This window comes from Asterias amurensis, chromosome 2, assembly GCF_032118995.1.
Source record: "Asterias amurensis chromosome 2, ASM3211899v1".
NCBI classification, from domain to species: domain Eukaryota; kingdom Metazoa; phylum Echinodermata; class Asteroidea; order Forcipulatida; family Asteriidae; genus Asterias; species Asterias amurensis.
Window position 1 is genome coordinate 29344277 of NC_092649.1, and position 14526 is coordinate 29358802.

A 14526-nucleotide genomic window follows, 5' to 3' on the forward strand; every position below is an offset into this window, starting at 1 on the left:
CCAACTGGTGGCGCTTTACAATACTTTGTTTTCAGAGTTTCACTCAGTGACAGGTGTTTGTTAGACAGGGAAGTTTTCTGCTACACACTGCTCTACACTTTTATGATCAGGCCGATTTCTAGGTAGTGTAAGTCTTGAGAATGTAATATTTTGTGTGCAGTTTTTTGTAGTACAGTCCTCAATAGGTACGTGGGGTGATCGGTCACCGCAACAAGTTTGTTAACGTTCTTGTCGTACTTTGTAATTGAGTATTGACGTTGGTATGCAACAATCACCAATATAGGATTTGAGGCATTGCATGGTGAGGTATAAATACATACTTGGTTTGCGGTAACACCATGTGTGTATCTACAATCACAATTTTGTATTCGTACCTCCATGATTCGCACCATCCACCTGGCCCACCCCATGTCACTTGTCTGCTTTTCATATAATAAAAATAATATTATGATAGTTAGTTACTACTTGGTGGCTGGGGATGTCATGCTGTGGGGACCTGGTAACTTGCAATAGACTACTTTACTTACACATTACTAACACTAATACTAGAGACATGAGACTGAGAAATGAACAATGCAGATTTTTATCCAACTGTAGATTTCTATATTGAGCAGATAAATAAGTGTACTACTACTAGATATATATCATTCATAGATAGGAAGAAACTATAAACAAATATTCATAAATACCTAAGACAGTTTCGCTATTCCTATTGGTGGGGAGCGTGTCACGTGGGGGGTGTTTAAACCTTTGATAATGACTAGTAAAAAGTGTTGAAACATGGGTGTGACACGCGAGCTTGCGCCTGTGCTTATAAGACAGTTTCGTCATTCCTATTGGTCGAGAGCAACGGCGGGGACAGTTGTGCCACATTCCTCGATACGCGCACAGCAATCTGCTTATAAGGCCTTACCATTTCATAGCTGGAGGGGTGTTGTGTTGAAAGAAATCATTGAACAATTATAATTTTTGCATTTATTTTACTTTTTGACAAAAAGTGTTGATGTTTTTTTACCGAAAAGGTATTTATGAATGGGAATCAAAGTGTGTTGAATCGGTTTTCAACTAGTGGTTTAAACCCACCGAGGCCTGGTTCTTGATAATTTACCTCGACTTCTACTCGGTGCAATTATCAAGAACCAGGCCTCGGCTGGTTTAAACCACTAGTTGAAAACCTCTTCACCACACATTGATTCCCTTAGTAAACTTGAGGGTACAACCATGTGTTAATCTCTTTTGTGTGAGTGTTGGCTCCTGGTTGGTTTGGTCTTGACTTTTCAAACAGTATATTCTGCTCTTCTTCACTTCGGGCCTGTTCAGAATTTTGATACCAAACCGGCTCTTCTCAGTGCCAACACTCACACAAAAGAGATTTACACATGGTTGTACTCGCAAGTTTACTGTTTGTTTTGTTTCTTCCTATTTCTGCACACCATGCAAAGCTTCAAACAATACTTATAATATACTATATATAAATTGCCATGATGATGTCAAGGTACTCAAGTCCTGAAAAGTTTATAGACCTTTTAAATATAGCACACTATTCTCTAAATCAATACCCAGTTTAGGTTACTCAACTGTGGAATTTTATGTTTGATATTTCTTATTGGAATTTACCTTAAGTGCGGTAGTAACACAATAAGTATACCATTATAAAAAAGATTCATTCTTGTCTTGCTTCTAGGTTTTGTGTACAACGGTGTTGGCATATTGCCATGGTGACTCAGCGAAACAAAAGATGATACAGACTGGGAATGTCAAAGCCTGGAATAGGCTTCTCATATTTGCAGTCTTAGTCCTCTTCGCTATCAACACGTGGCTTGTCAAAACTCTGCTGAGTATTACCACGGGTTAGTCAGAAATCTCAGGGCAAACTTTACAAAATGTTAAGCAGGAGTAACCATGGCAATGGTTTAAAGAACTAATAGACTGCTTGCAACGCTTTGATGACAGACAATGAAAACGTGTACTGGCTGCGCATGACTTTCAGCCAATGCTAGGTCTTCACGCATGCCAATTTCCAGTGTTTGTCATTAACAATGGTGGCCAATGCAAGGGGCTTATAAACAGCGCCTCACATGAAGGGTCCTATGGTCCTACCATACAGTGTCCTCCCATGTTTGTGGAAAATTAATGGCGCAATAACGCAGATAACATTTGTGATTGTCAAAAAGCAACATCTGCGCTTTGTGTGACCCAACATGTACATGAAGTAATGCATTTGTGAAAGTTTAAGCTCAATCAGTCAGCCGAGTCAGTCACAAGAAAATTGTGGGAAAAACCTACTTTATCTTTTCAATGTTTTCAAACATTAGGTTTTGGACTCGCAAGATCATTTTACTCATTTCTCAAAAGCTATAGTGTTTCAGGCAAGAATAATTACTCAGTTAATTTATTTTGTAAATATTTTTAATTGTTTTTTTAGATGTAGAATTGCTTGGAGCTGGAACTGGCAGAGAACTTTTGAAGAACAATCATGCAAATAAACAGGTAAAAAACAGAAAACCAAGAAATATATTGAAACAAGCAATTTTTGAGTTTGTTTCAGAAAATATGTTGTATATTTGTATAAATGCTCTTATAAGACCCTTGGTTAACATATGTTGTCATAGGTTAACATATGTTGTCATAGGTTAACATATGTTGTCATAGTTGGTATGGCACTGCGCTAGAATTGCAAAGGTCATGGGTTCGAATCCCACCCGAGTAATATGCCTGTGATTTTTTTCACAGAACTCGGGTAAGTACTGAATAAACAGTGCTAACACAACTTCAGTGTATGTGTAAAAACCAAAATTAATATTGTCATACAGTTTTATATAATTTGTTAAGGTATCAGAAGCAGGGTCCAATAGCTACTTGGGTTTAGGAATTTGTTGGGATTTGGGGAATGTCAGGCTTGTGACTAACAAATTATTTTTGTTCAATGTTTTAGGCCCAAATCTTGCTCCAAAACGCCAAGCCCCAACTGTGTGCAAGCTCTATTTACATTGATAAGGATAAAGCCATTGTACTGGGGAACCGGGAACCAACTAAAGGTAAGGATCAACAGCAACGTTAGTGAATTTCAAATTTGTTGTGCTTTATAAGCAGCTCAATGGAATTGGGCCAAATTGACGAACTTCAAAGACCTACCAGTATTCAATATTACTCAATTTCACATTGTACTATATGTTTTTAAACTATAAAATTAAACTGGCTTTTTTTTCTTCAACATTATCAAGGAACAATGACTAGCAAATCAACTGATTTTTAAACTACTATTTTGAAGTATTTAATCCTACTGAGACAAGTTGAGGTCATCTCATTGGTTTACAGTATTTCATGTTTTTCAATTTCGCATTGTACTATAGGTTTTTAAACCCTATAATTAAACTGGCCTTTTTCTTTACATTTTCAAGTAACAATGACCATCAAAATCAACTGTTTTGTAAACGAGCATTTTGCAATAAACAGTCTCAATATTTGGACTGTGGGGAAAAGCCTAAGAAAAGGGTAAAATTGAACCATGAAGAAGGAACTACCGGTCTGTAATCAAAGTTTATAGCCAATATCATAATGTGAGATCTCGGGGTTGACAAGGTTGATTTGTTGTCTTTTTTGCAGACTTTCTAACGATAGCTATACCAACTGTCAAGCGTGACCAAAAGGACTACCTTCAACAAACTTTAGACTCGCTCATTGAAAACTCTACCCCAGAGGAGCGTTCCGTCATGACCGTGGTGATATTTGCTGCCAACTTTGATGACGAGCTCAACAAACTCCTGAAGATAGACTTGGAGTCATCTTACCGCAAATACTTCTCTAATGGATTCATGCAACTGATCGTCGCGCCGCGATCTTTTTATCCACCCTTGAATAATCTCAAACAGAATTTTGGTGATTCTGAGGATCGCGTTAAATGGAGGGCAAAACAAGTAGTTGACTATGCTTTTTTGTTCAGCTATTGCCATGATCTCTCGGAATATTACCTCCAGCTTGAGGACGATGTTGTCTCGTCACCAAACTTTGTCCAATCCATCCGAGGATTTCTTGAAACCAATAAACAAAAGCAGTGGAAAACGCTGGAGTTTTCAGAGCTTGGCTTTATTGGGAAGCTTGTGCGGTCCAGTGATCTGCTGCGTTTAGCCCAGTTTATGCTGTTTTTCTATGAGGAACAGCCCGTAGACTTCTTGCAAAAGTACTACAATCTTCTGAATGCCCAAGAGGGGATGTTCAGACATGCTCCGTCCATTTTCCAGCATGTCGGGGTGCAATCCTCCCTCAGAAATAAGGAGCAGGAGCTGGTTGATCGATTCTTTGAGGCAAACAGCGGCAAGAAGTACCAGAGTGACAACCCACCAGCTGTGTTGTACAGCAGCATGGAAGCCTTCAGCATGTATGTACCCCAACTAGCCTATAGCTCAAAGCCTGGCTACTTCTGGGGTAAGACACCCATCATGGGTGATACCCTACTCCTGGTCTTTGAGACACCAGTTCGTCTTTCCAGGGTTGTGATATTAAGTGGGTCAGACACCTACCCTGAGGATATCCTGCGAGCAGGGAAGGTTGAAGTAAGCCCAGTGGTACTGACAATAAGTCTGGACTCCACACCGAGGTGCACAGACTACCAATTCATTGGGGAGTTTAACGAAGGGAAATTCGATGAGAGGAATTTGGACCAAAAGATTGACTCCCCAGTCAAGTGTATTCAGGTAAAGGTGACCAAAAGTCAACAGTCTTGGCTACTGGTCAAGGAGATTGCTGTGTGGGTCCACAGATGAAACTTTGGTCCAAGTTAATCATATGTGAATCTAGACAATAATTTACTCATTGGATGAAGCACGATTAAAATAAATATACGTCACACTATGTAGTGCAATTTGTGAGATTTTATATTTTTCCATCTTTAACAACAGTACCTGCAGAAAAAGGGTTTATGAGTGGTGTGGGTAGAAGGCTTTGTGGGTGAGATCACAGATGGGCTTTTGTGGAATAGTATTCCATCCAGACACAAAACATACACACTTAAAGTGAATAGAAAATAAACTTCATTCATTCAAACTGCTCTTGGCTTTTAATCAAATTATATTTTCAAATTTGAACCATTTGGCAAATGAGTAATCAGATGTAATAATGGCCTTATATAGATTTTTTAAATAAAGTTCAGCAATCAAATATAAAACACTTTGTCTTTCAAATTGATATAATATATTATGTATACATGCAAACGTTATTCATATCAAAAATTGTTTAACTTAAACAGTTACATTTGTGCGTAAAATACGTTAATACTGTACTCTTTCCATTCTGGCACCTGTAAAATGAATGCTCACCAAGTAGCCTTGGCGTTGTTAAAAATACTTGTTTTATAATTTAAAAGGAAATACTATAATGTGTAACATATTGCATCTTTCACGGTAGCACTTATTTTATTACAAAGAGTGTTTAAAGGGTTTTCGGAACTTTTTGTTGGACATAAAACGCAATGTCCATAGATTTACACTAAACTTCAGAGTTTGAAGATAATGATGGTAGAAAGCTTCCTATAAAATATTACTTGCTGAGGTGTTGTAGTTTTTGAGAAATGAGTTTAAAAACAAGTCACAAAAAAAAATTCAGGCTAAAACTGAGACCATAATTATTTCCTCAACAATGTGTTTTGTGTTACAAAAAGTACCCAAGCCCTTTATAAGTTATGTGAAAGGATATCTTATACTGCAGTATTACAAGTTTTCTTTGAAGCCTTACTAAATTATAAAGATTGCTGATCAGGTGTGGTGCAATTATAGTTTTTTGTTTTCATAAAACAATTTTTTTTTACATTTAGACATATTCATCATTTTGATTGCCAAATAAAACCAATTTGTATTTACAATTAAAAGTACCAACTTTAAATATTATATATTGATTTTTCCTTTGAGAAAAGATTTGCCCCCTTTTGTCCAAACTTCACCTTGGTTAAGTAGTAAACAAATTCCATGAATGAAGTGGTTTAAAAGATAGGTGGGAAACTCGAATATGTTCCCTTCCTCTAGGGATATTGTCATCACTTGTACTACCTAGTTTTCATTATTGGCACAGACAGTGAGGAATTAGAATGTTTACTCCTAGTTCTTTGTAACCTTGGCGTTTTTCTACTGCCACTAGTATCTTTCATCATAGTGTTGTCCCTCTTCAAGGTCTTGCTCAAGGATTTCACCATCTTGTCTTTGGAAATGCTGATCTGATGGTGACTTTGTGTAAAAGCAGAAGAAATCCTGTAAGGTGGAGGGGTAGATGCCGTATCAAAGGGATTCATAGATATTTGAGATTGCGGAGCAGTTGCTACTTTTCTTGGAACATCTCTTGTTAACATGAGTGTTTTGGAGAGTTTAGGTGCAACCAAGCTAGCGGCAGTGACTTCCAGGCTTGGGAAGGCTTCCTGTTGGTACTCTGCAGCCATCTGACGATTTGCTTCCTCTACGCACCGGTAGCAAGTCCGCTGGCCCAACACCTCACAGTAGTGGAGGTGAGAGTCAGAGTCTTGGTGATTGCTTAGTGGTGGGGGTAAGACATGTCTGTATCTTTTGTTGGTTAGAGTCATCTTCCCATTCAGACCATTGTGAACCCAGCGGTACTCGTGACTGATGGTGTTTGCTGTTGGTCGACGGAGGATTGGTCGACCTCTCCTATGACTGGGGCTGCCACTAATATGAGGAACTACTGGGTACCCTGTGATGTTTCTCATATATCCCTGCTCCTCTCTTAATGTTATGTCGGTTGCCTCTCTTGTAAGAAGATCTTGATGCCCAGGTCTTGGTAATCTGGAGAAGAAAAACAAATTAATAAATAATTAAACTAATATCCTCCCAAGTATTTGTTAAAGGAAACCGTCTGAATTCCTATGTAATGGTTCTTGTCTATAATAACCTACATATTTTGACTCTGATAACATAGGTTTGCCTGGCGCCAGGCTAAAAGTAAATGACTTTAGGAACCAGGCATGATAATTGGTCCTTGAAAAAAAGTAGGAATAGTTGTACACTTATGTTGTATGCTTTGTTTCAGGCTATTTTATTACAACTTTTCTGGATTTTCCAAAGAAGGACAAAAATCGGAAATCGGGCTTCGGGCTTAGTGGAAAGCATATAATGCCTGGAAAAAAAATATCCTTCAAAATGAAAAAAAATATAAGTAAGATTTAGGCCATTTGAGAACCTGAGGCAACTTACCCAGTTGTGTTTTTCTTTTTGGCATATATGCTGTTTGTGTCCAGCCAGTTCTCCCTTCTCTGTTGATGGGAGTGAAACTCCCATGACTTTGGGGTCTTTATTGCGACGGGCTTCCGGGAGTAGTGGGACAGCTCTGGGAGGCTTCGGATTGATTCTTGACTTGACGAGATCATCTCAACTGAGCACAGGAGAAGAAATTAGTAAAAATTAGTTATAATAATAGTATAAACTACAGCAATTATGAGGCACACTTAACTGTTAATTTACAGTTAACTTATAGTCTCATTAAAGACAAAGAACATCAGCACTTGAATTCCATATTTAAGAAGGCATTGCCATTTTTCAAAGAGCACTTCCATTGGGCAACTTTTGAATGGGCACCTTGGCTAACATACCAGGGGCAGGCCGAGGCCATGCTTCTGTGTAATTCCTGGCCCCAAATATAGTAATTGAACAAATAAAAAATTAGCAAATTGTTAAAGTTCCTGTCTGAAAGCTACCTCATTTAAAGTTCACACTTCTACATAAAAATAGCTCATTTTAAAATCAGAAAACATTGCTTGAAAAATCAATTTAATATTCAACAATGCTTAACTGCTTTATGAAGTTTGGGAGCTGTTGATTATAGAATGCATTGAAGGAATGTGGGATACATGTATTCAACTCAATACAGGTTGAAGTAGTTTCCCAGTTAGTAACAAAATGTGCCAAAGTTTTGACTGTTTGCTGTCTATAATGTGATTAAATAACAAGAAGAAGCTAACTCTCGATTGGCATCATTATTAAACAGCCGTAAATATTTTCCACATTCAAGTTAATGTATTCCAAACGCGACTGAAGGAAATCAGTAGTTTATGAAAACAATCAAGAAAGGCTGACATTTAATGTAAATGGACGTTTCAGGTTGATGATATTTATGCACAACTTTTCAAAGGAAAAAGGCAATCGGAAGTCAGACTATTAAAGTGGGAAGAATATCACGCATGTACTGTTAAAGTGGAAAGACTTTAATTTAATGGACTGCAGTTTCGACCCAAGCGTAGTGGTAGAAACGTCGTCAGTATCATTTAGGTCACTCATGAAGGGTCACATTTTAGTTGGCAGGCAGCTTGCAACAGCTATCTCCCCCGTTTATTAAGTAACCATGGCGAATAAAATATTAAACCATATAATGGTAAATGATCGTAAACAGCTCGTTGGAATACTCACCGTTTGGCACTTCATTATACAGCATGCAGCAGAGTCACTTGGTCAGAGACTGCGGGTAAAATAAATAAGGATAAGGCAATCAGAACAGACACTTTGGCATTGCTTTAGCACTCATCTTCATTTTAGAAAGCAAGAGTGTGTATCCAAAATTAACACACACGATGACTTTATCTAACTGTTTTCACTCTAAGCCTTCCAATACCCACTACAGCAGTGGCTAGTTTATCCACACAGAGATACAACAGGATTGATCCGACAAAAGAAATAATCTATCCGTGGTGCGATGTGGAGATCGCACAATAGACTGTCGCCTTGGTTTCGATCAAAGCGATCGATCGGGCGCTAATCTATTTTATTCAGAGCAGTTCATAATGGCAGGGGTCATGATAATGTTGATGAAATACACCCCTTTAAAAGTCAATTGCTTTCATTAATCAGTAGGACAGTTTAAGTTGAACCAATTAGTGTGTAACTAATTAAATTATATAACCGCGGTTATGGTGTGTTGAAGATGAAACTGCCGCCCGGCCATTTCGGACTGGTTCCTTTTTGCAATGACAAGTAATGAATGCTGAAACTCTCTCGATATCCAAGGATTCAGACTAACATTTCAAGCTTCGGATTTTATTGCAATTATTTGGAATATAGGAGGGGGAAATGGCGATAGTTCGTCGTTATTGTGTTAACAATAAAACTTGTGTTAAAATAGATTTTAGTAAAAAATAAATAAAATCGTCATGAAAATAATCAGATCGAGCGCTTGAAATCACATGTGGCATGATATCCGGTTGTTTGTGTGTCTGACCTCATATATTCTGGGTCAAATTCATGCCCGCGGTTATGATGATCCAGTTCGTGAAGGAATGCATTTTAAGAAAATAATATGTGAACAAGTAAATTTGCCATCTACATTAGTTAGTTTCTCGTCCAACAATCTCTTTAAATTATAGCCGATGTTCCTTCATTGGTAAAATGACATAGCAAACTATGGCCACGTCCTTGATGCATTTATAACGGGAATTAAATGAGAATGACTAAAGTTTGTCAATAATGTCTGCCGACTTTTGGTTCAGTTTTTTTTTAAAGCTCTTTTTAAAATATTAAAATGATAAAACCCAATAATAAACAAATTATGAACTATCTTAGGCCTAAAAACAAGAGGGCGCTAACGGGAGTTACACTTTCACTAAAACAAACGTTTATTAGGCCTAGTTAAACTCTGACAACCTTGGGTAAGAAATATGTTTTGAAGAAAAGAACGCACAAGTTTCTATTTAGAGAGAGGGGAACTGGTTGCATGCAATAGTATTGCTCTGGTTGCATTCGGCTGAAATTTGTAAAAGACAACTTAATTATTTGAATGAAGGCCTGGAACAATACATTGCAATTATGATAATCAAGTAACTTGATCAAGTAATTTCTACCGTATTCCTATATTATACTTATTTATTTAATATCTACATACGTTGCTGCTTTATAGACCTATATACGTCCTGGATTGTGTTACATTACTATACAGGTGACAGTTTTACACCAAGCTTCAAACGATTACTTGACAATCCCTGGCTTTTGGACATTTAATTAATTTATCCAAGCGTATGGGGCCTATGATTTATGAGTGGAAATTAAGTATTTTGGATTAAATAAAGTGATTATTTAAACTGAGTATTGAATAATGATATAAATAAAGTGTTAAATTTAATTTATGGACAACGAAGTGGATACTAAACCGTTTCAATTTACACGAAAACTACAACGGGAACTGACTATTAGGTTTTAAATTAATACATACCTCAACACAGTGTGAAGACTTCAAGCTGTCCATGACGGAAATTAAAGATGCACTGGACCAATTATTGCATCGTGGTCCATACTGCTTTCTTGCACGTTCTGTGTTTCACTTGCCAATAAAACGCAGCCATGCCCCCGATGTGGCAGTCGATACAGCAGCAGACACGGTCATAAACCAACTCTCGACAGCAGCGATGGTTGCTACGCAAAAAGTGCCAGGGTGAAGAAACGCTTAAATGGGTCTACCGTGTCCCGGTGACACTCTGATGTTGAACTTCAGTGATTTTGCAACTTTCTTACACCCCTTTTTGCTTGAATGAGCGTTTTGGTAATAAAACAGTTTAATTTATCTACAAAAAGATTTGTTTTCTGACTTCATCGGTTTCAGCTCCGACTTCGTTTACAGACCAACAAAAAAGAAGGTAACTGTCCCATGAATAGCACCGCAATTTCTTAATGCTGACAATGCCGTCGGGCTATTTACCGACCATTGTTGACAAAGTGTATACGGGTTGGACAAGTCGACCAATTTACTCTCAACAACTATTGACAAAGACTATTTTAAGACTGTCACGAAGATCTGACAACATTTGGACGACCACTTTACTCTGAATGCCTAATGGTGTTTACAACTACTTTGTTTGTTCCGCATTCATTCAGCGTGGATCCAACTATACACCGCCAACTATTGCTGCCGCTTTTTTATTGGCAACCAATTTATTTGCAAAATGACGGCTAGAGCCGAAATCTCAACTTGGCCCAACCCGTAGAGTGAACATTTTAGATTTTTGTTTACTACAACTGTCCAAGGGAATTTGGGAATGTCTTGCTCGATCACAATGCTCCTATATAATGACGACCATGTTTGGTATTTTTGCCAAGTCGCTAAAGAATGGTAGCCTACTTTTGATTTGAATTTGAAGTACAAAGGACATGGTAGAAAATAACAAACGATGAACTAATTTGGCTAAAAAAGAAATGGATCGGGTTTCAGTAATTATAAATATTACTTATTATTACGGTCTATAAACTTGAAGGCCTATATAGGTCCGATAATTGTATTTCCACTGATGAAAGTACGCTTAAAAAAGTAGAAAACAAGCAAGCTGTAAATATTGTTTAAAAAGAAAAGTCGAGTGGCAATCGCCCGAAGTGGGGCTGGTTGAAAGAGGGATAAGGAAATGGGAGGTGGGGGCGAGAGGAAGGATTGTTGTACCAAACTCTTTGGTTGTATCAACTATGACGGCCTGGCAAAACACGAGCGTAGGTCTGCTCTCCTCTAATTCGCTTTTTATAAAAACTTTGATAATTATTCATAAATTTTCAGTAAAGAGTACGACAGTAACTCGTACTGTTTCAAAATGAGAATTTGTCCGTATACAACAAAGCAAACCGTGTTATTATTATCAAACATGGTGTAAAAAGAAGCAAACAAACTGGTTCCTTTGTGGAAGTGTGTTTGCCTCAAGCCCCCACCGGCTCCGACCGCGTTTTACGGCGAGACTTGCCGGGGCTCTAAGTCAATATTGACGGCAGGGATTTAAACCGTGATTGCGAGAAGATGAAAGACACGACTTAACATTGTGCTATTAGTAACAGCAACACGCCATTATATGTTTACAACAAGCACAGCTAACTTCCTTGTGGTGACGAAGAAAATGACTTGGGAAGTTTTCTCATCAAGGAAATACAGTCTGATGGGATTTGTCAGATAGTTCCATACAGTTCTGAAAACTCACTTTGGACTCCCTTCTTGAGATCCGAGGCAACCATCGCTTCAATCGGTAGCTGAGATTCTCCTCTTCGTTGGGAACATAGATCACGTTCCATGGCTTAGCAGCGATGAAGACCAGCAGTGCTGTACACAAAGACCAGCAGATGAAGCCACACAAATCACAGCTTTTCAACATGAAGATGAACTTTTCATCACATTAACGTATGAGACGATGTGCCGATGTGAAAGATTGAAACTTAAATGAAAAAAACAATACACCCACTCATCTTATTATTTATAACGCAAGGACGAGGGCCCTTTCATTGGAACTAAAACAGCACGGACACACGTTTGATTGTTGCACTTCGGGTAACGAGGGGTTTGCGAAGTTAACGGATGTATACTGTTGCCAACAATGCATTCCTTTTACAGCAAATTCCACGACGATTCGGATAACGTCCTGTCCAATGGGATAAATGGAGTAACGTTTAGAGATGAAAACCCCAAACATTGGTCCTCTTCGAAGGAGAAGCGGCTCGTGAAGACAACGAGTCGAACCGTCAGGGATACGCCGCGAACGCGACATCGAAGTGAGTCCTGCAATGGTTGGAGAGAGTCGGAGAAACGCGCGGCATCTGAACGCAGAGACCTTACACGTGGAAGGAAACCAATGCCGTCCAACTATTCAACTATTGTGACAAATAAACCCCTCAGCTCTCCTGAAAAGCGATCCGTGGACAAGGCGAACCCTTCCCGTATCGAGGACGACCGTACCGCAAGTTCACCCTCTAAATCCCACGATGGTGGGCCAACCAGCATGCCGTCTAGATTGGACATGTTTGACCACAACATGCCAAAAACATTCACAAGTGTTTCATCACGTAACTCAAAAACCTTTAAGTCCGGAGTCAGCGTTGACACTGAAAGAGTAGATCAAAATGTAGAAGTCGGAAACATTCCTTCAACAAGGAGAGGCAGTTTAAAACTGACCGAAGTTCAATCCGGGTCGAGCTTTGAAAAGAACCCTGTACTACCTGAGATAAGAAATGTCGGGAATCACGAAGCAGATATCACACAACTTGCAAAGGATTCATCTGAAATTCAAATTAGTCCCCATAGTAACCAGACGCTTGGGCTCACTGATGAGATGCCACATACATCCTTCATGGAAGCATCAAGGAGGAATATCGCTTCCTCACTCAGCTCTATGTCTGCAGCCCGTAGGAGGCTGGACCGGTCAACATCAACTGAACTTTTAAGACCAACCACGGTGCCCAACTTTCCGACCGTACACCCCTCACCAGTAGGACCACCAGATAACGACCTCAAAGTCATCAGATCTACGACGAGTGACGGCACCGACGACGTTATACTCTTCCGCAAGAGGTCGCAGAGCGTGCCTGATGTTGTCTCCCCACGGGCAGCAGGAGCAATTCACCCGCCTAGAACGGCATGGAAACCCGCAAGGAATTCACCACCGAAGAGATCTTCTGTCAACAGAGGGGCCACGATGAAGCAAGTGGGACCATCCTGGTCAATGAAATCGAGCGGCGAGTTTCCGCTTCTCACCGGCAAGAACGAGTTGGTTCTCTTCGAACCAGGGGTGGTTTTCTTCGAAGATTCCATACCATCAAATATCTACTATGACTCGCTTTTTAAAACTGTCCGGCGGTCCATGTATGACATTTATAAACATAAAGACAACTTAGACGGCAAGTGATTTTGTTGATGCTTTTGAAAGGTCTCTATTCTACAAAGTCCTATTATCAACATCAGGTTTTGATTAAATCATTTATATTACTGGAACAAGAGTATAATGATTTGACGAATCTGAGTTGCGACCAGGGGCCTACCGACGAACAGGAAAATATAAACACACATTTTTACAAAAGCAACATTCACACAATTTGGAATGGTTTGGAGTAGACAGGCAGTAAACAAAATCTCAAATCTCTTTTTATTTTATTTTTTATAATAAGGCTTTGTTATAATGCAATTAAATTCGTCATTTTTTACACACTAGTTCGGCCCAAACTAGTTACCCTTAGCGTGTAGAGATGACATTTTCTATGAAGGCAGCTGTTTGAGGCCCATACGCTATAATAGCTATCAGGAACTTTTACAAATGTTTGTTACTGGTTGAGACGGTAATTTCGTTTAAGTTGGCAAACGGGACATTGTGTTGGGAGGCCTCTCCTATAGAGTGCAGCGTGTTCGCATTTCCTTTATTTGTCATGTGATGTTATTCACAATTAACAAAGGCATACCAGATCATCATTAATCTACCGGTTTGCTTGGCAACAATACGGATTTGTAATTCTATAGATTGAAGCATATAATCATGACAACCAAAGCCATCCAGTATTTTCAGTATGCACATATACAAAATAGCTGTAGCTGTAATTTCCGCTGCTGGAAGTTCGGGAAGCAAGTAAACACTAGGTTGTGATAATTAATATTACTTTTGGTGTCTGCAATGGTTTGACAGATCTCAGTTACAACTACGACCCACAGGAAAATGTAAAGAAACCTTTTTAAAAAAGAAACATCCCAGTAGAATACAGACAGTAAATAAAAATCTGAAACAAATACTTTAGCCTAGTGAAAAGGAAATGTTGT

At 38.8% G+C, this 14526-nt stretch overlaps 3 protein-coding genes across 4 annotated transcripts in view; 1 reads left to right on the plus strand and 2 right to left on the minus strand.

Annotated features, from left to right (window-relative positions):
• The window catches only part of LOC139933770 (mitochondrial carnitine/acylcarnitine carrier protein-like), a 35788-nt gene that overhangs the window by 11796 nt on the left and 9466 nt on the right, over window positions 1-14526 (minus strand). The window lies entirely within an intron of this gene.
• Window positions 33-5863, plus strand: LOC139933768 (alpha-1,6-mannosyl-glycoprotein 4-beta-N-acetylglucosaminyltransferase-like). Of its 2 annotated transcripts, none has more exons than XM_071927970.1 (5): window positions 33-122; window positions 1685-1850; window positions 2426-2490; window positions 2936-3038; window positions 3607-5863. In XM_071927970.1, exons 2-5 carry the CDS (start codon window positions 1739-1741, stop codon window positions 4761-4763), a joined length of 1437 nt encoding a protein of 478 aa, XP_071784071.1. In that variant the 5' UTR covers window positions 33-122; window positions 1685-1738; the 3' UTR covers window positions 4764-5863. The 2 variants fall into 2 exon arrangements, with proteins under 2 accessions (XP_071784071.1, XP_071784072.1); XM_071927971.1 differs by having other exon boundaries at window positions 70-185.
• LOC139933769 (uncharacterized) lies at window positions 4773-10281 on the minus strand. The gene is made up of 4 exons (XM_071927972.1): window positions 10195-10281; window positions 8403-8451; window positions 7194-7371; window positions 4773-6785 (listed from the first exon to the last, which is right to left on the minus strand). The coding sequence occupies exons 2-4, from the start codon at window positions 8425-8427 to the stop codon at window positions 6038-6040; spliced, it is 951 nt and encodes a 316-aa protein (XP_071784073.1). The 5' UTR covers window positions 8428-8451; window positions 10195-10281; the 3' UTR covers window positions 4773-6037.

Excerpts from the sequence above, each read along its gene's own strand:
- LOC139933768 (XM_071927970.1), top strand. The coding sequence starts at position 1,739 with ATGATACAGACTGGGAATGTCAAAGCCTGGAATAGGCTTCTCATATTT. Across the intron at positions 1,851-2,425 it reads TCTGCTGAGTATTACCACGG|ATGTAGAATTGCTTGGAGCT; the intron begins GTTAGTCAGAAA and ends TTGTTTTTTTAG. Across the intron at positions 2,491-2,935 it reads ACAATCATGCAAATAAACAG|GCCCAAATCTTGCTCCAAAA; the intron begins GTAAAAAACAGA and ends TCAATGTTTTAG.
- LOC139933769 (XM_071927972.1), bottom strand. The coding sequence starts at position 8,427 with ATGCTGTATAATGAAGTGCCAAACG. Across the intron at positions 7,372-8,402 it reads GTATAATGAAGTGCCAAACG|TTGAGATGATCTCGTCAAGT; the intron begins GTGAGTATTCCA and ends TCCTGTGCTCAG. Across the intron at positions 6,786-7,193 it reads AAAAAGAAAAACACAACTGG|ATTACCAAGACCTGGGCATC; the intron begins GTAAGTTGCCTC and ends TTTCTTCTCCAG.